Source organism: Bos indicus x Bos taurus, chromosome X (genome assembly GCF_003369695.1).
Source record: "Bos indicus x Bos taurus breed Angus x Brahman F1 hybrid chromosome X, Bos_hybrid_MaternalHap_v2.0, whole genome shotgun sequence".
Lineage (NCBI taxonomy): Eukaryota > Metazoa > Chordata > Mammalia > Artiodactyla > Bovidae > Bos > Bos indicus x Bos taurus.
Window position 1 is genome coordinate 15,302,517 of NC_040105.1, and position 24,216 is coordinate 15,326,732.

The 24,216-nt window shown below is 48.2% G+C and overlaps 1 protein-coding gene and 1 non-coding gene across 6 annotated transcripts in view; one reads left to right on the forward strand and one right to left on the reverse strand.

Moving 5' to 3' along the window:
* The window catches only part of NHS (NHS actin remodeling regulator), a 345,836-nt gene that overhangs the window by 232,988 nt on the left and 88,632 nt on the right, over positions 1 to 24,216 (forward strand). The window contains exon 1 of one of the 5 annotated variants that reach the window (XM_027533110.1): positions 3,082 to 3,526. The exons of 3 other annotated variants lie outside the window; for them this stretch is intronic. In XM_027533110.1, the coding sequence (XP_027388911.1) occupies positions 3,493 to 3,526 (34 nt within the window). In that variant the 5' untranslated portion in view covers positions 3,082 to 3,492. Of the gene's footprint in view, positions 1 to 3,081; positions 3,527 to 22,268; positions 23,356 to 24,216 lie in introns of those variants that run through there. One more of the 5 variants, XM_027533109.1, reaches the window with a different exon arrangement.
* Positions 12,561 to 12,632, reverse strand: TRNAW-CCA. The gene has a single exon. It is a non-coding gene; the product is annotated as a tRNA-Trp (tRNA).

Below are 24,216 nucleotides of genomic sequence, written 5' to 3' on the forward strand. Positions count from 1 at the left end.
GCTCTTGGTTCTGCCACCCATGTGGCCCTCATCTTCTCAGTCCAAGATGGCCACTGGAGCTCCAGCCATCACATCACTGGCTCAAACAAGAGAATGAAAGAAGGGGCATGTCTCTTGTGTTCTAAGGAGACTTTTCAGAAATGCCACACCACAGTTGCTTTGATCTCATTGGCCACATAGCAGCCCCTAGTTACAAGAGAGGCCTGGAGATAGAGCCGTTTGGTTGTCTGGCAATGGACCCAGTTTAAAAAATTGAGGTTGTATGAATTCGAAAGGGAGGGCACACACGGAAGATCTGATAGGAAGTGAACAGTTTCTGCCATAGTAGGTAATGCTTTTCTCACCATTTTACAGATGAGGAATATGAGGTACAGTAGACTGGCTGGCTTAGTCGTGTTCATAGGCAGCAGGGTCAAGGTAGGACTGCAATCTCTCTGACTCAAGGCTCCCTGTTTTAACTACTACTTCCTCCTACTCCTTCTGCTATTTTGTAAAACAGTTGTGTTTCCTTAGGGGTGCATTCGTTCATTTCGTGTTTTCTTCCCAGTGTGCCTTTTACCCTCTTTGTGTAAATCCCAGCCATGCTTCACAGTTCATCTCCAAGGCCCCTGAAAGCCCTTCCTTGCACCCCCAGCTGCTTTTTTCATTCAGTAAAGATTTATTTCACACCTACTATGCACGAGGCTTTGTTCTAGGCACTTGGGCTCCATCAACGCAAAAAACAAAGACCCCTATTATCTTAACAGGTGTGTGATCTTGATCAAATTCTTTAAGCTTTCTGAGCCTTGGTTTCCTCATCTATAAGATGGGAATAATAAAACTCACTGCATAGGGTTATTGTAAGGGTTAAATAAGCTATTGTATGGAAAACACAGTCCTTATTGCATCATTACATTTTGAAAAGTAGGACCTATAGCTATTATTAGGATCGGTGTTGTTCTGAACATGTCTGTCCTGCCCAGTAGACTATAATAGACAGGAATAGTAGCCAAGGCCTCTGTTATCACCCAAATATCTTGCTTACCAACGTGTGTGTGTGTGTGTGTGTGTGTGTGTGTGTGTGTGTGTGTGGCAGGGGTGCTTAGTAAATGTTCGCTGAGTGGATACAAAGGGTCCTGGAGTAGAGAGAACTTCGTCTTTCCTTACGCTGCTGAGTTAGGAAACCGAGAAAACATCCTGAGCCCCAGAGGAACTTTTATTTTTCCCAGTTTAAGCAGTGAGTTGTGGTGGGTGGTGTGCTAAAGAAAAACAAGCCTGACGAAATGGAATACTAATCTCCTCCTCATACTCTCCTGGAAGGCCCCAGAAAGAGCATGCAGTTCTTTTCCTTGCAGGATTTGTTCACCTTCTCTGATAGATTGCGTGTGCCAGCCAGCCCTGCTGACCCCTTCTTGTGTTGCTGCTGTCTCCTCATCCTGTCTTCCCTGCTTTTCTGTGGTCTCTGCTGCCAGTGCGAATAGTGCCTTGTGTTCCGTCCACAGGAGAAAGTTCGGGAAGTCCAAAGGCACTGCACATGTGGGGTCGTGGGGCTGTTGTATTCCAGTCCCACTGGCATCCCCCCACGCAGACCCAACCAGTGAGTCCTTCAGAACTACACGCCGGGTTTGCTGGCCACCCCACTCCATCCACCTTGTCTTCTCAGTCCAGCCTGGCCCTCGGCCCCCGCTGCAAAGGTGAAAGGCAAGTTCACAGGGTGCAGGCCTTCTTTCTTCCCTGACATCTGGTTTGATTCTGGGCAGCTAAATAGTGGCTTTGCCATGAACAACAAAAGCTAATTCACTGTGGTTTTTAAACACCAAGTGCAAATATTTTTCCTTTTCAGCTTGGGGTCACTGGAAGGGAAAAAACAGGACTGAGAAGGAGATTAACCTTTTAAAAACTATTATGACTTCCCATAGAAAATAAAACAACGGCCTCATTTCCTCCCATCCGTGAGTCTTTTTATGAGTGATTGTTGTTGGAGGCAAGACTGGGAATCCACGGATTTTTCAATTCTGTCTCAGCTTGGGTCTCTACCCAGAAGCCCACCAGGAGTGCTTTTAAGGGCCCTCGCGAATTCCAGCAGAGCTCAGGGCCACCCTCTTTGCCTTCTTGCTTGTCTGTCATCATCCCTGGCTGACTTTTCCTCTTCCTTCTTCTCCCCAGCCCTTTGATTTCTTCCCTCCAGAAGGGTTCGAGGAGGTGAGGGCCAGGCCCGCCCCTGATGCTGCAGGTGCTTGCAAGGCTGGGGAGTCTTTCTGTTGATTGGAGCGGTCCTGGTGTACCCCAGGGCTCAGCGCCCAGCAGTTCCCCTCAGACACGAAGTCACCCTTCTGGCTCTCACTCCACGTGGCTATGGAACAGAAGCGAGGGGCTGACACCGTTAGTCGTTTCAGTGACCTCTCTGGACTGCAGGGCCAGCGCCCTTCTCAGTCTTTCCCTCCATTTGTCTCCTTTCTTTCCCTCCTCCCTCCAGTTTTTGCACACTGATTCCGTTGCTGGGCTCAGCTGGGAGGTGAAGTGCATGCCGTGACAACATAAAGGCTGTGAGGGCAAAGCGGTGGAAGTCTCTGCCTTCTCCCTCTGGTGCCAAGAAGACGCTCTCAACAGACCCCAGGATGGTGGATGTTTGTGAAAGGGCTTGGGGCGCTGTTACTGTTGTTATTGGCATCGCATGAGTCTAACGTGTTGATACAGGTGGTGTGTGCGTTGGGGGTGGGAGGGGATCTGAAATTGATTTGCAACCTGCAAAGAGCAAACTCCACTTGTGTGCTGCCCCTCATCCTTTCAGCGGGTGTGCAAATATTTGCAGACCTGTTGAGCAGCTCAGCCTCACACCAACCTAACGTTTTTTCACAGCCAAGTGATCCTGCCCCAGCCTAATGAGAAGAAGGACGGAGGAGGGGATGGGGATGCTGCGGGGCTGGCATGGGGTGATGAGATGGGGTGTGTTCCTTATCATGACTGGACAGTCACCCCGGGGCTGGGCTGCCTTGGCTCCCTGGCTGTTAGCCTTGGGCCGGCTTCCTGTGTCCAGCGGCATGCTTATGGTTTCCATAGCCACGTGGCTCTTGGCAGAGCTCCTCCTGAGAGTCTGCATTTAAAACCAGCTCCCAGGTGATGCCAGCGCAGCTGTAGAAAGTACCGGGCCTTCTGAAATCCTCCCGGGCCGAGGAAGGAGAGTGCGGCTGAACCCCTCCTCTGCAGACAGGGTGTGGCGGAGGCTGCCCCAGAGTCCTGATTTGCCATTCAAGTGAACCCCCGAGGGATTAGCAGCTGGCCCAGCGCTTGCTTGGGTGAGACCATCTCCCCCTCCAGGGGGGAGTCCCGGAGGCAGCGCAGATGTCGAGTGAGAATCTGCCACCCTCCTCACCGAGGGTTGCCCTCCCTCGCCCTCCCACCCCCCTGCTCTGCCTGCCGACTTAAGCAGATCAGCTTTCAGCTCCTGGGACTCCAGAGGGCTTTGGATGAAAGAAAAGGCCCGGCCTCAAGAAGCAGAGCGGGAATCCAAGCATGCCTCTCGCTTGCTGCATGCCCAAGAATGCAGGTACTTGGGGGTTTGCAGCATTTCCTGGCAAGACAAAGGGGGAGGGAACCTGGGGAGGCTGGGCCGAGGGAGCGCGGTTCTAGCAGTGATTCATCTTCTGGGGGGAGTGAGGGAAGAGCAAGGGGAGGCCGTGCTTGACCTGCAGAGATGACCCTCACTTTTGTGCTCGGCAGCTCCTGAGCTCCAGGCACTTGGGGTGCTTCTTCCAGGCTGGCCAACTTGGCAACTTTGTGCTCCTTCTGAGGTGCTGGACCACTTAAGACAGAGAGGACAAGGTTTCTCCCTCCTCCTCTTCTGTGCCGACCTTGGCCTGTCTTCCAAGAGGGCCCAGAGGGTGGCCCGTTGGGGAGGAGTCAGGGCAGCATCAGCAAGCTCCGGTCTGGGTGGCTGAGGAGGCCGCTGTGGGCTTGGCCCCATGTCCTGCACTGGCTAGCGCTGCATCTGGCCTGCTAGTCTGTTGCTTCTCCTCCAGCACCTTGCCCCCTGTCTTGTTGGAATTCTTCAGTATCCTGTCCTCATCCTGAGATCACAAGTAGAGGATTATGTCTCTCCCAGTGGCCGCCAAACAGCCTTGATCTGGGAGTCCCCAGAGCCAAGTTCCCCAGTGTCATTTCTGTTCCATCTGCAGTGGCCTTAACCCACTCTCGGCCATCTTGACTTCTTTGGTCCAAACCCCCTCTTCCTTTTAGTTCTTTGCCACATCAGCTCGGCCACACCAGTGAACCCTGTTTGCAAAGTGTCGAACTCTTTGCAGTATCTGTCCTGCACCATGGTTAGTCCTTCCATTTTAACTCGGGCTCCTGCATGGCAGGGATGGGGCCTTTTTTCTAGAGATGCCACCACCATGTCGGTCACCGTGAGTGCAAGGCAGGGTGGTGTGCTGGCTGAAGCTGGCACTCTTCTCAGCCTAGCTAAGCCACCATAGTGCTCATTTGCCTCCACTGGGTCTGTGGAGACTGGGGCAGTGCTCTGTGGCCACGCGTTAGCCTAACCAATGTGGTCATCTGCAGCCTCACTCATTGACAATGCTATTCTGCTCCACCATCTGATAGCGCTCCCTCTAAGTTGCTTCTTCAGGTGTGGTGATGAGGAAGCGCTGGTTTGTATCACTTAGTTACCTAAGGTCCGTTAAGAGGGGAAGGAAACAGGCCTGTGGGCCTGGCAGCTTCCGGTGGGCACCACCGAACCTGTGTGTTTCTTCAGGGCATGACGGTTTCTGTACTTGGGAGCAGAGAGATTGTTCAGTCCACATCTCAAATAGCTTATATACTTATGATAAATCACCATTGTTTGACATGCAGGCTGCTCCTCAGGCCAGTTCAGTCAGAACCTCTGGGGATCAACCCAGGCATCAGAGCATTTCTTTAGAAAGCTCCCCAGCTGAACCTCCATGTGCGGCTAGGGTTGAGAATCACTGCCTTAGGTAAGAAATCAGAACTTCACTCCCACCCTAACCCCTGCTTTCCCTCAGGGAACCAAGTATGACAATCCAGGACCTAAATCCACCCAGTTTCATGAGGATCAGTGGATTCAGGGGCAAATAAACAGCCAGGTAGTGTTTTATTAGGACAGAAGGACCAAGTCACTGGAAGGAGTGTCAAAGACATAAGTCCCCTGCAGGTGCCTGCCAGGCTTCCAGGCTGTTTTCAAGGAGAAAGATGGTGGGGTGGGGGGAAGGCCTTTAGGACAGCCTGACCCAGTTTACCTTGGAGACGTGAGGATCCAAGGCCGAGGTGTTGGGGGCAGGCTGGGGTCTGGAGTAGGGGGAGGTTGGAGGGCTCACCCTTTCAGAGCCACTGGCACTTTGTGAATGGAGTCATCTTCTGGCATTGGTTTCAGCAAGGTCATGGCACCTCTGCCAACTCTGGACAGCTCACCAGTTGGGGGAGACCAGGCCCTTAATCAAAGATGCCTCCAAGTAGGACTTGGCAGAGATTGCATTCGGCACAATAAAAGCGGAGAGGAAAATGACTGCTTTTTGCTTCAACACAAATTTTATTACACCAGGTTTCATTATAAAAATGTTATAGTTTTGGGTGTGTGTTTATTATATAAACAATGTAGTTACTCTGATCTTCACCATCTTTCAAACCGGAGTCTCAAAGGGAGTTTTATTTACTAGATTTAAAGCCATGGAACAATTGTTTCATACGATTGCCTTATAAGCATAGGAATAATTCAGGGAAAAAGCAAACTCCCCGCATTCTTTCCTTCTCAGTCCCTGCTGAATCTTCCCAACCTAGAGGCAGGCATAGCCACCAGCTGACCATGCTAGATCTTGTAGCTGTTAAGCTGTATGGGGGTAGACCTCAATGGAGTAGTATGGTCTTCAGAAGGAGGGCAGAGCGAGACTTAGGCTTAAGGCTCCTGCTGCATCTAACCTACAAGAGTGTCCTAGTGGCTTGGGTAAGTGTGGGAACCACCTAAGCTAATCAGGCTGGCTTTTGGGCCCCGGACCTCTATACCATCCCATAGTCCAGGGCCACAGGGCCCAACAGCTACTGCCATTATTTATGCCCTAGTCTCTGGGCATACATATTTACCAGAAACAAAGCTTTCACATTAGTATAAATATCCTCTCAGGTTCCTTAGTTCATTCCTGGGAACTCCACATTCAGAAGTGCTGTGTAGACTGCCGCCATCTTACAGCAAAGTCTATTTTGTCCATTTTACTAGTGTTTTCCATTTTGATTCATTTATCTGATTTTATAGTCACTGACTTCAGATTGTAAACTTTTTTCCTAACCCTTAAATTGAATGCTTAATTTACAAAATAAATAGGTGAATTGCCAGCTATAAATTTACCTCAGAGGACAGCTTTGGTAATTTCCATTGGTTTTACTAGTTGGGTTCATTGTTATGGGTTTCATCCTCTTGATAGTTAGGTTTTGGAGGGGCAGCATGGTGTGGGGAAAATAGGCTTTGGTATCTGCCAGATCTGGGTTTAAATCCTTACTCTGCCATGTATCAGTTGTGTGACTTTGGTCAAGTTACAGAATTGCACCTTCCTTATTTCTAAAATAGAGATGGTAAAATCTGCCTTGTATATTCTTTAAATGAGGATGAAATGAGTGAATGCAGGCAAAGGGCTTAGCGTAACTCACCTAGGAACTGTTCAGTCCGTAGTAGTTGTGGATAATAATCATATTTAAAATAACACGCCTTTGGCTGGGAAGCTACTCTGCATTTGCATGTCTTAGGCAGGGGGCCAGGACAGTGGGTGTCCTTTCTGGATCAACCCACTTATCCTAACGTCCTCCAGAGGCACTAGCAGATGGGACATGAAAATACCAACAGTGTGCCTAGGGAAGGGCAAGCAGCCAAGTGTTACACTGGATTGAGCATGCTGAGGCGAGCCAGGAAAAAACACAGCATAACCCAAAAGCACACCATTGAGAAATTCCTCTGAAATTCCTTAGTTTGCCTCTCTTGTGGAATGTTCCTCAATAGAATATTGGAGCTGCTCTGTCTCAGACCTGGCTTCTTTCCCAGCTACCCAACTAGGTTGCTTCCCCTCTCTAGGGCCTTGACTGCTTGGCATGACCAGGGCCTTGAAGGAGCTGAGCATCTGGGGAGCTGAACTTGATGGAGCAGCATCTCTGTGCTGGGCACCAGGCTTGGCTGTGGGCCTCAGACATGACTAAGACCCTGCTCTGCACTCAAGGACTTACAAGTCGGGAGAATACTGACCCACGAGCAGCAGAAAGGCTGGTCACAGTACCTCAGGGCCCATCCACAGGAAGGAGGGACCAGCTCTCCCTTGTGGGGTGTGGCCTGGCCAGCCAAGTGTGGCTGACAGAGCAGGGCACCTTTGAACCTCCTACGTTAGGGTAAATGGGTTAATGTGTATCAAGTTTGGGGTGGATTTTTGTTTGTGGGGTTTTTATTTGTTTGCTTGCTTGTTTGTCTGTTTTGCCTTGTTCTGTTTTTGAGAACATGATAGAATGAGCTCACTCTGATCTTCAGTATGAAGAACGAAATACCTAGTCTGTAAAACCAAGAGATTTTGCCATCTTTAGGTATCTAGGTATTACCGTCTTTTATAGAGGCAATATTTTGCAGAAAATGAAAGCCTATTTGCTTGGGGTTGATTCTTACATTCTCTGAGTTGGAGGTGAGGGTGGGGAGGTAGAGGAGATGGGAAGGTTAGGAAGGGTTAAGGCTGCAGGAAAACAGAAGCCAGTGTAACCTGCTGTCCACTCTCTACCCTGCACAAGTCCTCTGTATGTAGACTTAGGTAGACATTACATGTCTGTGTTCAAGGCAGAATCTTCTAGTCTTCTCCAAAGCTGGCCTGTGCTTCTGAATGCTCTGTTGGGTCGCATGGCTTTCTTCCTCCTGGGTGCCACATTTGGAGTCAGGAGGGATACTGAGAAAGTCTACTCTCCTGAGGGTGGCTGGCCTTACGTGTGGCTCTAACTCAGTGACCTTGAGTGTGGTGATACCCACTGGCTCCCGAAATGGCAGAAAGGAAATGTGGAAAGGAATTCACCTCAGTCATATCCTCTTATCTGAAACGCAGGCCTAGTTGTTCAGCATCCAGAGGCCAAATGTCAAATGCCAATAAAGGGAAAGATGCAAATGTTTCCTCGGCTTTGAAGAACTGAGGCCTCTCAGGAATGTTATCTTTTCTCCCTCTGGCCCCCACTCTACAGCCAAGCAAGGAGGAAGTTTTGATATATTCTTCAAGACAGAGTAAATCACTCTTCTCTCACCACCTTGTCTCTATGTTATGCTTGCCATGGATGGCATTTGGCCTTTAACAATTAGGATCCCTCTTCCATCTAAGTTTTTATCCCTGGAAACCTTCACCAGCAAGATAGAGCTGGATGATTAATTTTGAAATAAGGAAGAGCTTGAGAATAGGCAAGGGGCACACATCAGTAGCCACAGGGCCCTTGGCTTAAATGGATGACAAATTACTCATCCTACCTAATGTAGGCCTCTATAGCTCCTGCTTTGAAAGCCAGAGGTGATGACGGGGGTCATGGGTTTCTAGTACTTTCCACAGCTACCTTGGAAAGCCAGCAAAGTGGCCGGCTGGGAGAATTAAGATAATTGTGTATTGAATGCTTTTCCTTGAAAAGAAGGTGATTTGTAGCTTCGCTTGGTGAGCCTTCTCTTTTTCCTCTCGGCCCATCTCCTCTTGGCATTTACTTGTTCTTGCTGCTGCTTTTTTTGTTGTCGTTGAGTTTTTTTGTTTGTTTGTTTGTTTCGTTTTCTTTTTTTACACTAACGACATCATGGGCAAAGAGAGATTTTATTTTGAAGAACAATGATCACATTAACCAGGTGACAGCAGATAAGCTAAAAGTCACTCCATTTTCTCCTGGGAAAAAATGTTCTTTGCCGCCAAATCGCATTCTGCTTCTCTTTGTCTGCTCTCCTCTCATGGGAGGGTGGCAGGGCTGGCTGCTGATGGACTCAGAAGAAATCACTGGCAGATAAGATACACCCTTGATTCATATAAGAAGGGAAGTTTTTGAGTTCAATGATAAAAAAATATCTTCCTTTCCTGTTGCACAACATTCTTGTGGCTGGAACTCTCTGTAGAACGGTGACATTTCTATACCCTTGGTCCACAGTATCAAGCAGAAAATAACTATGAAATCTGAAACTTGGTAAAGGATGAAAATCCAATTCATTGCAGTTTGATAGACGTGTAGGCCTGGATCAGACTCTGTAGCTACAGAATCTACCTACATCCTGCCCTGTTTTCAGAGCAAAACTGAGGACTCGCCTACCTTCAAGGTATCACAGCCACCTACAAAGACCCAGCCAGTGCTCTGTGCAGGAGCTGGGGAACCCAACTGGTGTGTCACCGCAGGTCTAAGAGCAGCTGTTAGCAAACAAACAAACCAAGCCTCCAAGTGACTGCAGAGAGAGTGAGTGGGGGATGGAGGAGGAGAAGGGAAGGAGGCGCCCTGAAGGGAGGGAGGTTTAGTTTGATGGATTGCTAGGAATTTGTTGGCCCCAAGAAGCATTCTGGGGTCACAGCTCTGAGCTGTGGTTTCTTTGGCAAGATCTCATAGGCTTGTTGTGAAGACTGGAGGAAGTAATGAAAACGAAGCACATAGTGCAAGGCTCGGCCCACAATGCAGACTGAGGAACTGTTTGCTGTCGTCATCATCATCAGGAGATGGTGTTGTGTGGAGAACTTGAAGGCTCTCAGTCACAGGCCATGAAAACCCTTTGCCCGCTAATTGTAACCCACTCTTTCTAAGGCTTGACTCTCATTTCTCATATCTTGGCAGACTTTGGCTAATATTAGTTCACCTCTGGCAAAATGAAAGCAGGTTCAACCAAGTTTCAAAAGATGTTTTGAACCCTACTGCATTTCTCAATATAGCATCTTGTATACAGGGTTTATAATTTTAGGAGTGGGTGGATATTTGCGTGGCGGTATAGGTATAAAACCAGTGGCGGATGCAAGCATTGTTCTTCGGTCTTTGTTTTCATCAACTCATTTCCGCAACTTCAAAAAACATTCACTTGGTCGTTTTTTTCTTCTAATCTGTTTATCCTCCAGTGCTTTTGTTTGGGTCACAAAAGGAAAGGTATTTCTGGCAAAAAGCAATGAAACTTATTTCTTCTAAAGTTTAGCATTTACAATAGAACGCGAAGTACTGTTGTATCATAAGTGATCAATATAATGTTTTTGAGAGGGGTCTGTCCATTAACATTGGGGGCTGAGGAGATTTGGAGCCCGGAGCTTGGGGAAAACCAGGATGTTAAGATTAAAACCCATCTACAGACTCTTTATTATGTGCTCAGCAGAACCGTGTGGGTCACAGCAGCTACTCATAGCAACCTTCTGACGCAAGCACAATTATGTCTGTTCCCCAGAGGAGGAAAATGAGGCTTAGAGCGTTTGCCTAACTTGCCCAAGATTATAGCTCAGTCGATGGGAACCAGAACTTGGACCCATGTCTGTCTGATCCCAAACCCCAGGCTTGTTACCACCAGGCCATACTGACTGTGAGGATTTGAAAGTAATGACTCCGAAGTAAACTTGGGGGTGGTATCTTTAGGTTATCATACAGGTTAAGAGTTAAAAGATGTGCCATGGTCTATGCTCCAGTCTCTGCTGAGGTCATCCAAAGAGAAGGAAACTTAGTTTTTATTTGAAGGAGCAACACCTAATCAGCAGAGATAGGCCTGGCACAACATGAGACTTGAGCTAAGAAGAGGTGCCAGAGAAGGGACAGAGCCAACAGTGTCCGCCCCCGCTGTTACCCCGTGTCTTGAGAAAACAGAGTGGTGTAGGGAAAGCCTTTGACTTTCTCTTTCAGTCCTAAGCTAGTTAACCTGACTGCCTGTAACTGATATATTTATTATCCAGCATTGTTTATCAGTGACATATTGTTCAAATATTCATTTCCTAGGAGAGGATTGTAAATATCTCCTGGAATCATAAAAGGTGTTGGATTAACAAGTGGGGGAGGTTGTGGCAGGTCAAGAAGTTACCATGTGGGGTTTCCCACACCATCGCTTGTGAGGGTCGGCAGGTCATGAGTTGTCTCTCAGTGGCGAGAGAGAGGAGAGTTGGTCCTCTCTGACTTCCTGACTTCAGCATCCTGGTGAAGGTCCTCACAGCGATTATACTTCATCTCATTCAGAGGTTTTGAACAAAGTAACAAGTAGCAGGTACGATTACAGCTGTTCCTGGATTTGCAGGAATCTGATTGTAACTGTCTCCGTTCTCCACTTGGCCATCTTCCCACCATCATCTGCTTTCCCAGAGTTCTCAGGCCTGGCTGCTCTGAACCCACAGTGCTGCCTGTTGGCTGGAACAGAAAACCCTGAGACTCAGCATCCTTTCCAGTACTGTGAGATGAAATGCATGTGTGTCTCTGAAGTTCCCTACACCAGCCAAGTGTTCCAGTCGTGCAGAATTCTTTGTACTTTCTCATCATACCATGCTGTCGCACACACCTCCAAGCCTGTATACAGTGTTCCCTCTCTGGAATGCTTCTATGACTGGTTTCATCTGGCCAACTCCTAGACAGTTTGGAAGGGTTGGCTTAAGCGTCACCTTCCTTGAGAAGCCCTTCCTGACATTGCTCAGAGGGATTTTGTCATCTCCCTTCCCGTAGCCCATATGCTGTACACGCCTGTATTTTAGTGGTGCTTCCAAGGGCAGCTGGAGAAGGGATAGGCTACCCACTCCAGTATTCTTGGGCTTCCCTTGTGGCTCAGCTGGTAAAGAATCTGCCCGCAATGTGGGAGACCTGGGTTCGATCCCTGGGTTGGGAAGATCCCCTAGAGGAGGGCATGGCAACCCACTCCAGTATTCTTGCCTGGAGAATCCCATGGACAGTCCATGGGGTCGCAAAGAGTTGGCCATGACAAAGCGACTTTCACTTTCACTTTTCCAAGGGCAGAGGATGAACTAATGCCCCTGAGGGGATCTGAGCCACAGGGTGGAGGTGGAGATGGCCCAAAGCTGCCTTCCAGAGATCTTGAGATTTCTTTGTAATTATATGTATCTATAAAGTTTGGACCGTTTCTATAAAATCTGCACTATTCCCTACAGTATTTCATATAAAATAATCTCCCCCCAAATAATTATTGAGTAAAACTATGGTCCATGAAGATCCCCCACCTTTGTCCTGTGGCGTCCTGAACCCCCAGGCACAACACAGTATATGTTGAGAGTATGTGGAAGTCCCTCTGAAAACCATGTATAGTACAGTGTCTTTCTAGTTGGCCATTCTATGCGCTCCTTCAGAGTAGGGACTAAGTCTTTCATCTCGGCTGTAATATTTTTAAGATTTTAGATACTCAAAACAATTTTTTTGAATGAGTGAATCTTTCTCGTGATATTAAACATAATAAAGAACCAGTGTTATTAAACCTCAAAGAGATGGGGTCATCTCTTTGACCCCAAGGTCTCCATCAGCCCACTTCTCTTTCTCTAGTTACGTTTGCATTTCACTGGGCACTGGCATTTAAGATTAATTTTTATTATTTTATTTTTTAAGGTTAATTTACATGGCTTTGCTGGGTCTTAGTCACAGCATGTGGGATCTAGTTCCCTGACTGGGGATTGAACCCAGGCCCCATGCATTGGGAGCATGGTATCCTACCACTGGACCACCAAGGAAGTCCCTAAGATTAATTTTTAAAACCATCTTCTGCAGTTATGTTAACATTTAGTCACTACCATGATACCAGTATTGTTTCCCGCTCTGGTTCATGGCAAATGCATATTTCCCCAGCAATACTGTGGAAGAAAGAAGCCTTGATGGGCAGACTTGGAACTCTAAATGTCATCTGTCACTTCTTTTCTGTGGGAAATTTGGTCCTGAATTAAAAAAAAAAAACAAAAAACTTACACATGAACTCTGAAACACTCTGATGCTGGAGACTAGCTATATTCAAGGGTCAAGCCCCTCCATTCTGCAGTTTCTGTTTATAGGCCTTACTGCCCACAGCCTGAGGAAGTGGGGTAAGGAGGCTTGAAGCCAGAGCCACAGAGTGACATCCCAGAATCACTGGAGCGGTCAGGGATGACCTCAGATTGGTCCTTCCCTCGAGTCTCTCTGGTTCTATCAGCAGCAGCATCAGGCTACCTTGGATGTGTAATGAATGTCTCAGGAAGCGAGAAAAATTCATTCTCACAAATCCTACTGACATTTGTGATCCTAAAACTCTTGTCTTTCTCCGGTTCAGACAAATGAACACCTGAGCCATCTATCATCTCTCCTTTAAAAGAGAGTCTCAACTAAACTTAAGTTTCTTAAGAAATATTTGAGTAAAGGAACTCTCCTGTGCAAAGCAACTTTCAACACATGATCCATTTATTATGAAATTATTCTTCAGAAACTTCCCACTGGTACCCTTCCTTCTTTTTGTAAGTTTTATTTTTTTAAAGTCTTTATTGAATTTGTTACAGTGTTGCTTCTATTCTACATTTTGATTTTTTGACCTCCAGGCCTGTGGGATCTTAGCTTCCCAACCAAGGACTGAACCCACACCCCCTGCATTGGAAGGCGAAGTCTTAACCACTGGATGCCCAGGGAAGTCCCCCTTCCTTCTTTAGAAGTGAATTACTCTTCACAGAAATGGAACACCCTTCAAGAGCAGGCCAAACCATGCCTAGATCCTCCTCCAGGTCACAGCCTACCTGGCTTCTCTAGCATTGCGTCTGGTATATCTTATGAAGCCCACCCAGTCATTTCTCTATTGTTTGACATCACCCCATCCTTAAATGACAAAATCTTCCCTCCCAGTTTGGCACATGATGGTATTTTTCTGTCTCCTCTGATCTGGAAGTTGCAGTTCTGATTCCACCCTGAAGGCACCGCACAGAGGTCCCAGCCTAGAGCTGGAATCCCCATTCTCACACTGGGCAAAGTGATTGGGAAGCAGGGTCAGGGCTTGAACTGGGGTAAGCTGCCACCACTGGTGTAGAGAGGGTTTTTTTTTTTTTTTAATTCCTAAAGTTTCTCAGCAAAACATCCCCCTTTCTGGAACATAATTAGTATGTGTTGAACCACAAATGTAGAAAATCGCTGAGGGTACAGACCAACATATGTTCACAGGGCTACAAAGAAGGTTTCTTTCTTTCTCCCTTTCCTTTATTTGCTCCTTGCAAAGCCTTGCCAGAGTCAACTGAAGAGAACCCCTTTTCATCATATACACTTTTTCCCAAGAAGTAAAATGAACTAAATTAATTCATTCACTCAGCACTGTAAATACCAAATGAAGAAACCATAGATGTATAGATGTAAATACTCCCTCTGTAATTATAACTAGAGGGCACCAAGAGAAAGAAAAGAGAAATTACCCTAAGTTCAAAGGTTCCCAGATTTACTAAGAAAATTATGAAAGAAAAGAAAAAAGCCCAAGCATCTCATGCAAAGACAGTGAAACAATCAACTCATATGTTACTCGCCAGCACTTTCTGCAAAAGAAATGGCTTTTGATGAAGCTGCTGGGAACTCTGAATGCTGAGCATTTTTCCTATTAAATAAAGTTAGTAATTAATGTAGCAATTAAGAGTGCAGGGGTTGATTTCACCATGTTGAAACTGCGGTAGTGCAGCCAAGGTTGAGCACTTCTGTTGAGGTATTTAGTTGTAACCATTGTTTCTTCCTGTCTCAGACTGTTGAGTGCGGCCCTAATTTAGTTTGTAATTGTTCCTTTCTTCCTTTTGAGAGTCTCCATCTGTAAGTTCCCCAAGTGTGTGGGAAGGGGAGGGTGTGCATCTCTTCTCCCCTGCCCACCTGTGTCTTTGGCTGCTGCATCTTCTTAAGACAACCGTGACTGTTGTTGTTGAATATTACAAAACTGGTTCTTGTTCTTGGGCTTACTCCTCTGTTTCCTTGAGTGGGTTCTGGGGTCGAACACACCATCTCTCCTTCTCTTCCTCCTATGCACTGACCATCTCCTGGGGGTGACTCTGGGCCACTCCCCTTGGAGATGCTCTCCCCCAAACCACATGACCCAGCATCAGGCTGACAATCCCAGGGTTGAGGGAAGGTGGATCTCCATGGCTGAAGGCTAGTCATAGGAAGCCTTTCTGGCTTGGCACTTTCACAGGGCATAAATGAGATGATGTGAAGACTTTAAGCTATGGCAATGTGTGGAGCCTTCAAAAAGAATTCATTTTGTTTTTAGGAAGGTTTTAGTTGATTGATATCTGCATTTAAACCAGGTCTCAACACTTAGTATCTGTTTTGACAAGTGGCTAGAAATGGACAGAACTTCCTCAGTTGGCCTTTTCTGTGTAACAAACCCCCCTAGTATTTAGTGGCTTAAAAATCAGTGGGTGGTTCTTCTGGTCAGGCCCTGCCGGATGATCTAGGGTGGCCTCATTCACACATTGGTGGTTAGCGGGCTCGGGGTCAGAATGAGGGGGACAAGTGGACCCCATGTGTGTCATCAGCCAACAGCCTAGCCCAGCCTAGCCTAGCCCTGCCCTGTGGCTATAAGCCTGGGTAGGCACCATGATCAGCAGAGGTGTAGAAGCTGGAACCCATCTGGAGCCCCAGGCTCAGAACAAGTTCACTGTCACTTCTACTACATTCTGTTGGCCAAATGAAGTCACAAGGACTTGCTCAGATTCAGGGTGGAAAAATAGATTCTACCTGTCAACGGGCAAAGCTGAAAAGTACTACAGCTCTTTTTTGAAATCTATACAATAACCAAGCTCCTTTACTTGTAATTTAATATGTACTGATATATATATATATATATATATATATATATATATATATATATATGAATTTGGCGTTCTTCCACTGATAAGGTAACTCTCACTTGCACTCAAATAGACTTTGTAAGTGGGAGATAAGGGGTAGGAATTGTCCATGGCCATGACAATGAATGATCCATGTAAATACTATCTGTCATGTGAGTCATCTTGTTAAAAGGCTGTGAACAGCTGTCCAGAAGGCAATGTGGTGAGGTGGAAAGAGCACAAACCTTGGAAAAAGACAGATCTGAGTTCAAACTTCATCTCAACTTTTAGCTGGATGGCCTTAGGCAAGTTACTTCACCTCTTTAAGCATCAATTTCCTCAGCCATAAAACAAGCATAGTGATACCTGAGGTTGTTGTGAGGATTAAATGAGATTATGTATAACAGCCATACATAGTAAAGAGCCATTTCATGCTAGCTTCCTTCCCCGTCCCCCTCATTTAAAGAAATAATAATTTTATTTAGTTAGTTATTGGCTGCACTGGGTCTTCTTTGTGTGTCTGTGTGCTCAGTCGTGTCTGAGTCTTTTGCAAGTCGTGTCTGACTGTAGACTGTCAGGCTCCTCTGTTTGTGGGATTCTCCAGGCAAGAATACTGGAGTGGGTTGCCATGCCCTCCTCCAGGGGATCTTCCCGACCCAGGGATGGAACCCGGGTATCCTGCCACTCCTGCATTGCCGGTGGGTTGTTTACCACTAGCGCCACCTGGGAAGCCCTGTTCCCTTCCTTTTTTCTTTTTTTGAAATTCACATGCAGTGGGCATAGTGGCTTCTACTTAGAATCACAGCTGCCAAGTTCCTTTTCCTGCCAGGTACCAAGTTTTTCTTTTCTACAACCTGCATATTTTAGAGAAATGACTTTGATATAGTATTTTTCAACCTGGGATCTTGGAAGTATTTGCAATTATAAGCATACAGCTAACAATTCCAAGACAATTCTTAGTTTTGGTGATGTACATTATGTCACACTCTTGAACTGTGCATAGCTTGATTTTCTTTATGGTCTGGATATCCTGAGGAATTCTGGAAACTCACCACCAGAAAAGAAGGCTTTGAAGTAATAAAAAGTGGGCAGCAGTGTATGGGAATGGAGTTCTCTCAGAAAGGACGTATTTACAGTGGGGAAGGTTTGCAAACACATCTAGGGGCTCTAAGTGGTGAGCTGGGGCTTTGGCGGCTGGGGAAGGGGGGCAGATGGGGCCAGACCTCTGCTTCTCAGATGCATTCCATGGGGCTCCATTTTGGCTAAATCATCATAATTCCCACCAAGACAGCACAGAATGATAATGGTTTTATTTATTATTTTATGTGCATTGCCAGGATATGCAAAGCTTTATAGCTTGCCATAAATCGAGAGGGATTATCACAGCTGTTACTTATTTTAACAGGTCACAATACAGTAGTTTGTGCCAGATGGTTTTGAGAATTTTGAGGAGAAATTGTATACAGGCAGCCATACAGACACTAGCTTGGGTAGCTGGGCCCTGAAATTAATTCACATTTGCTATGATATAAAATGTATATGAATAAACACATAGTTCCTTAGGAACAAGCAAGCCATTTTAGAGCAGTGGTGTCTTGTGGAAGTCATGAGATCTGTGAGCAGCGGTGGGCTGGCAGCTGTGATGTGACGTTACAAGGAGCCAGGAGGAGTGAGACTCTGCCACACCCACGTGATGCCAGGCTTGCTTCAGGGAAATATAAACATTGGAGGCCAAACTGGGTTTTTGTCATTGGAGCCCAAGAGAGGAAAGGAGGGAGGCCACCTTAGGGAAACATCTGGGGAGGGTGTGTATGCTGGAGAGTGAAATTAGAATTGGAATTCCTGAGGTCACCAACAAGGTCAGTCTGGGGCAAAAGGGTTTCCCAGACTGGGCAGATCATAGTTCATACTGTTACTATTATTATTTACAAAGATTTATTTATGTATTTGGCTGCCTTGGTCTTAGTTGTGGCATGGAGACTCCAGTTGTGACTTGCAAGCTCGGGCTCAGCAGTTGCATTGTGTGGGCTTAGTTGCTCCACAGCACGTGGGATCTTAGTTCCCCAACCAGGGATCAAACCCATGCCCCCTGCACTGCAAGACAGATTCTTAAGCGCTGGACCACTCGGAAGTTCCCCCACCCCAGGTCATATTATTGCCCTTGCAGATGCTGAAGTTACGTGTAGAGTGGTCGGTTCTAAAGCAGAAATGGCAAGAAGAAATAAGAAGTGAAGATGAGGAATCATTTCAGAAGGTGGTTTTTGTTCCAGGTTTCATAAAACAATAAATTTCCAGAATGAGAGACCAAGAGAAAACCTCTCAGGTCATCTCCACTGTCCTTGTTGTATAGCTGAAGAAACAGACCAAGAGGATCACTTACATTGAGTCATCTTGCTTCTTTCAATTAAAAAATGAATGCAGACTGTCAGGGTTTGTGGAGTCTGTAGGCCTCTCCCCACATCTCTCCTTGATTTGCTTCCTCCCTACACCAAATATGTCTCCTGCTGCCCAACCTTATGCTGGGGAAGGACTGCCCCCACCCATCGAATAATGCAAGTGTTAGTCACTCAGTCATGTCCAATTCCTTGGGACCCCATGGACTGTAGCCCACCAGGCTTCTCTGTCCATGGGATTCTCCAGGCAAAGAATACTGCACTGTGTTGCCCTGCCCTTCTCCAGGGGATCTTCCCAACCCAGGGATCCAACCCAGGTCTCCTGCATTGCAGGTGGATTCTTTACCATCTGAGCCACCAGAGAAGCCCAGGTCTAAAGCATAGCTGGGTTTTCTTGGTAAACTGCTCCAAGATATAAAGATAACATATCACTTCTGGAACAGGACTAAAGTTTTTTAGCTTTTTTCAATCAATTTTTTCAGCTCCTATAAGATAACAACAAAATAATTAAGCAGGAAAGGCAAGGTTAGAACAGACTTGGGGCATATATTGGATATGATCTATGTATAGAAAATCAGGAAGTAACAGTATTTTGAAAGCTGAATAGACCATGAATGTCAGGGGACAGAATTAGAACCTTTCTTTTAGATTCCTCTGAGATGATGAGTAGAAGCATTAAAGCTTTGAAAATCTGGAGGCTAGATAATACCGAAAGGGCCCACTCTTTCCAGAGATGCTGAGCTTCCAGTAACTTTATCTCTGGAACACAGCACTAAGCCTGAAAGTAAGTGGAAGGCACTTCCCCGGGCTCCAAATAGTTGTCAGCAAGCCCACGCACCTTGCCACTTAGATTCTTGCTCAGGCCACTAGTAACTCTTCCTTAGTGGGCAGCTGTTACCCAGCCATGATGTCTGTTTCCCTCAGCCCAATGTGGCTTCAAAGTACAGGGAGGGAGCTAGAAGCAGGTAAGAGAGGAATGACAGTGGGGAACTAACAACCATCAGGGAAAGAGCTTGGAAATCCAAAAAGGAGTCTTTGAAATGTGTTGCCATAGAGACTGATAATAAGCCTTCCTAATAAAGACCCTAAGTAATCAGCAGAGCATTAAATTGTGTTTTGTATCATCTGATTAAAGAGATAGGAGAGTGACTTGTTCAAGGTAGGCTAATTCTGGTAACCAACCCCCAACATTTCAGTGGCTTCATTCTGACACTGCAGTCTAATGCAGGTTGGCATGCAGTCACTTGCGTCCCCAGGCTCTTTCCACTTTGGGGTTTCTTTACCCCAGGGTCTCTTAATATGTGTTGGGATGGTCAGGAGCTTTTCTGAGCCTGGCCTGGGACACACAGGCCTTTCCCACCTCCCACTGGCAACACTGAGTTACATGGCTGCACCTCATGGCCAGGGAGGCTGGTTGGAGGAGCAAGACAGGGACAGTCAGTTGAATAACTAACTAGCTAGTTTCTTCCAGGGAAAATACAAAATGTACTCCAAAACAATGAGGGGCTTCAGTGAACCGCTTTTGGTCGGATCAACTTGAATTGAATGGATGATCACCGATAATTGAATGAATGGACTTTTCCTGGGAATACCATTCCTACATTTCCTGGGAATACCAGTTAAAGGGAACAGTCCTGTCCTGAGTCATGTCATAGATTCAGAGGCTGGCAAACTGTGGCTCTCAGGCCAAATCCCACCCCCTGTGTGTTTTGTGCATAAAGTTTTATTGGAACTCAGCCCCCTCCATTCATTTATGCCTTTTGAGCTATAACAGCAGGGTGGAGTCACGGCAATAGAGACCTCGTGGCTTTCGAAGCCTAAAATATTATCTGACCCTTGACGGAACAAGTTTGCTGATCCCTACTGTAGATCATCACTGTCCTAAAGGGACAACACATTTGCCATTGTTTTCTTCCTGAGACCTGGTACCTTTGGCTTCCAGAAAAAAAAAAAAAAGCAGGACACCCACATGGGCTGGGATGTAAACTCTGCCCTTAGAATGCTAGCTCCAAGAGGGTGGAGTCCGCTCTGTCCACTCTAGTACCCAGAAGAGTACCTGGCATCCAGGATGTTCAATAAGTACTTCTGTTTGAACCTGTGAGCCATAGGAAGCATCAGGTACCCTAACCACCAGAAACAGGGTGGGGACTCAGAAGAACTACAGTCTGAGCATGTTCGGGAAGACCTAAGACACAGGAAGGAGCTATCTTCATCGGGGTTTATTATGTGCCAGGCACCACCAAGGTGCTTTGTATCTATTATTTTATTTCCTCTTCCTAACAACCCTATAAATTAGGCATCCTGTTTGCCTTTTTCAAGGAAACCAAGGTTTAGAAAAGTCAAATGATTTTCCAAAGGCCATACTGCTAAGAGTGGAAAAGCTCAGATTCCAACTCAGGTCTTTCTGGGACCTAAGTCCAGGGTTTGTTTGTTTGCTTGCTCTCTTGTGCGCGCTCTCTCTCTCTCCCACAGGACTTGCCAAAACCCTATCCAAATGTAAGTGAGCTAGTTATATCATTATTTTCATTGTCACTGTTAACAACAACCTCATTGCTATAAAGATGAATGCAAAGGGTGGATGGCCATTTTCATCACTTTACAGAGCTCTGCGGGCCTCACTGCTGAGGCTCTCCTTTGGTAGAGCAGCCCTGAAAAGCTGGAGCAAGACAGTCCATCTCCTTGGGATGTGTGATTAGTGACTTGGCCACCAGTTCCCTCTGATCTTGCCAGGGATTGCTGTAGAGGGTGGCCATTTTGCTCACTGGAACATAAATTATCATTTCAAAGCCCGAGAGGTTTGAGTCCGCACATGGTAGGGCTTCCCGTGGCCTGGTGGAGTCTGTCCCAGAGCTCTCAGTGTGCTTTAAACAAGCTCCCGGGTGCCTCTGGTCCTTTGACAAGCAAGTCTAAGGGAAAGACTCCTTTTTTTTCTTTTTTCAGCAGCAGTTCCATACCCGCTGTGGCCACTCAACCAGGCTCCCCTAAAGCCAAGGGAGTGGTGGGCTCTGCTCCCACTGACTCCTCAGGGATGTCTGGCATTCTCCATCATTCCACCTTCGTGAAACCCTGTGGTCCCCTGGTGTCCAGGAGAGGCCATCCCTCCTTTCCTGGTCTGCTGCTTCTCTGTCTCATCTCCCTGGTGGGATCTTTTCCTTTGTCAATCTACCCCTTGAACTTTGGGGCTCACGACTCTTCTCGGCCTCACTTGGAGTGACTGCACCACCTCCTCCCACCTCATCCTTCCTGACCTCGCCTCGCTCTGTCTTCCGGAGGGGACTCCAGCCTGTGCTGCAGGCTGGCAGCCCTTGGAAGAGGTTGGTGTGAGTGGGGTCAGAGGAGAGCAGCCAGCCTGGACTAACTTGGCTTCCACGTGATCTTTTGTGTGATCACAATTGTAATTCATAGTAATGCCAATTAGGAAATACTCTCTACCAGGGCTTGTGGCAACCCTGTGATTTCTTGTGACCTTGGCAAGTCGAGTGTTTCACCACAATTTGTGAATTATGGAGGGGTCAGGGGCCTCATGGACACAGGACTGCTCTTGTGAGCAAATCTGCCCAGGACCTCGGTCTCCCTATTTGAAAACAGGTAGCCTGGTCAAAACAGGGACAAGTTTTCCCTAAATGGGTTTCCAAGGCTTCAAGACAAAGTACCAGAAACTGCCTCCCACAAGGCATATTTTGGATAATTTCATTCACTGCTTTTCCCCTGGTTATATATTAGGGATATATCCCATAAGTGTTGTGTTTTTAGTGGCCCTAAATGGCTTTCTGTCTTCTGGATGTGGTAGTTATATATAGAACCTGCCAGCCTAAGGCATGGGCACACAGTGCCGTGGTTTTTAGCCCTGGTTTCTTCTCAGAGTTGGTTTAGTAAATCACCCATCCCTGGAGATGAGCCCGTCGCCGGGAAGGCATTGTCTTTGCAGTGTTTTGGAGCCTGGGCAGGCTGAGTTGTGTCCAGGCTGCGAGGTTTCGCCAATGAAAGGGGGGAGGGGAGGCAATGTTACAATATTCGGCCGCTCTAATCCTGTTACGCACGCGGGCACATGCTCCGCGCCAGTCTCCAGCCTCCTTCTTGCCCCGGCTGGAGGAGTTGGCACGGTCGGCGTCTCTGATTCCTCTGCTGTTGGCTTGAGACCAGGGAGCGGGGAGGTGAGAAGGGAACCACGGGGGTGTGGTGCTGAGCAGCCGTGGTCGGTCCAGCCTGTTGGTGATGAGCCGAGCCCGCCGCCTCTCTGGGCATGGGTAACGCGCAGCGCCAGCGGTCGTGCTACCGGAGAAAGAAACGCACAGGTACCAGAAATCCAGATCCAGGATCCTCTGCAGCTCCCGGCTCGTCTAAGCGCGCAGGGCCCGCTTTGTGGCCAGCTCCGGTGCGCCACCGAGTTTGGGGCTGGGGTCTGAGTCCTGCAGCTCACTGCGGCTGGCAGCAGGGGACGGATTATTTTTAGCAGGTTCCCTTTAGCCCAGTGGAGCCAGGAGATGTTCACAGAGTCGGGCGGCTGTCTGCAGAGCGTTGGTGCAACCGTGCCTGCTGCCCGGGAGGTTTGGCTGCCGCAGTCCCCTCCATTCACTGGGCTGTAAATCGAAGCTGTCTACACCGGCAAGGCGCTCGATCCCAGCGTGGCCCTGGGGCTACGTCCCGCCCAGGTCTCCTGGCACCTGATTTCCCAGTGGTCAATTAGGTGTCTCTGCCTGCAGCATTGAAGCAGTGGAGGGGCCAATGCCCCGGCTTTGATGGAGCGCGCCGTGCGCAGAGACCTCCCCAGTCGACTTCCTCATCAGAAGGCAGCATCCATTCATAATTCTCTCTCAGCCTGTGGACCGAGTTTGGCTGGAGCTGAGCATGGACTCCGGCGATCTCCCTTTTTGCATCTGAAGCAGAAACTAAGATAAAAGGGAGAAGGAAGGGGGAATGCGGTCCTAACGCAACAAGGTGCTGGAAAGCCCCCCGAGAGGCCTCTCCTTTGCAGGGAGAGGGAGAAGAGGCAGATCGCGAGCCCAGCGCCTCAGCCAGCTGCTGCTTCGCTGCGGAGCCGGCACGCATGCCTACCTCACCTGACGGCCGCATTCCCGGGGAGCCGGCGCGGGGCCCGGCGGCGCGCCCAGGGCGCACGGGCGGTAGGATCTCTGCACCGGGGGAACGAAGCGCGGGCGGGCTTCCCAGGGCCGAGCCCGAGCCTGAGCGGGCGCCCGGGGAGGCCAGCCTCGGCCCGGAGCCCCACCGCAACCCCCCGGGATGTTCCGGTGTGTGTGAGATGGGACCGGCGTGTGGGGGAGGGGGGAGGGGCAGGTGACATCATTTTTAACTAATTTTTCACACCTCTGGGTGGTGGGTAAACTTGGGGAGTGGAGGAAGCAGGAGCCGCAGCCCCGCCGCACGCTAGCATGAGAGGAAATACCCCCAGCCAAGGTCCAAGAGCCAGGTCCCCTTGGCAGAGCAGAGTGAGGGGGAGCCGGTGGTCAAGGTGGACCGCGCAAAGCTCTGAGGGATGAGGGGAGCCACTCTGGTTTTGGGGGAAGTGGCCTTTTTTTTTTTTTTTAAGCATATTGCAGCTGCAGCTTTGAAGTTTGCCGCCTCCTCCCCACCCCCATCCTGGGTTTTGGGGCGGGGCAGCACTCTTCCACGCGGCTGCCCAGGCCTCTTCTAGCTTGGGTGCAGGGACTGCAGGGGCTGGTGGCGACAGGGACTCGAAGGCACTGGAAGTGGGAGGGCACCCCGAGACTCGGCCTTCTGGAAGCTCTAGGGGCTGGGGAGAAGTTGGGGGCACCTCTTGGTGCCTCTTCCTGTTTTTCTGCCCTGTCGCTGGGTGTTGGGAGACATTTTGCCTGTGCAGGGGTCTCCCTGTCACAGAGCTGGCTGTGATGCTGTAAGGCAAGTGGACTGTTAGGATGAGCTGGACGAGGGAGGCGACCGAGCTGCAGCTTTTGCTTTTGTGGCAGTGTTAACCCCATCAAGCCAGCTCCCTTGGTACACCTGTCCACCTGGGTCACTGTCTGGGGGCGTGTGAGTCCGGCTTCTGATTGACTAGTCCCGCCGGCCAGCGGGCCAAAGCAGGATTTGCCCAGGGCCTGCCAGGCCAGGGATGGGTGGACAGTAGAAGAGCG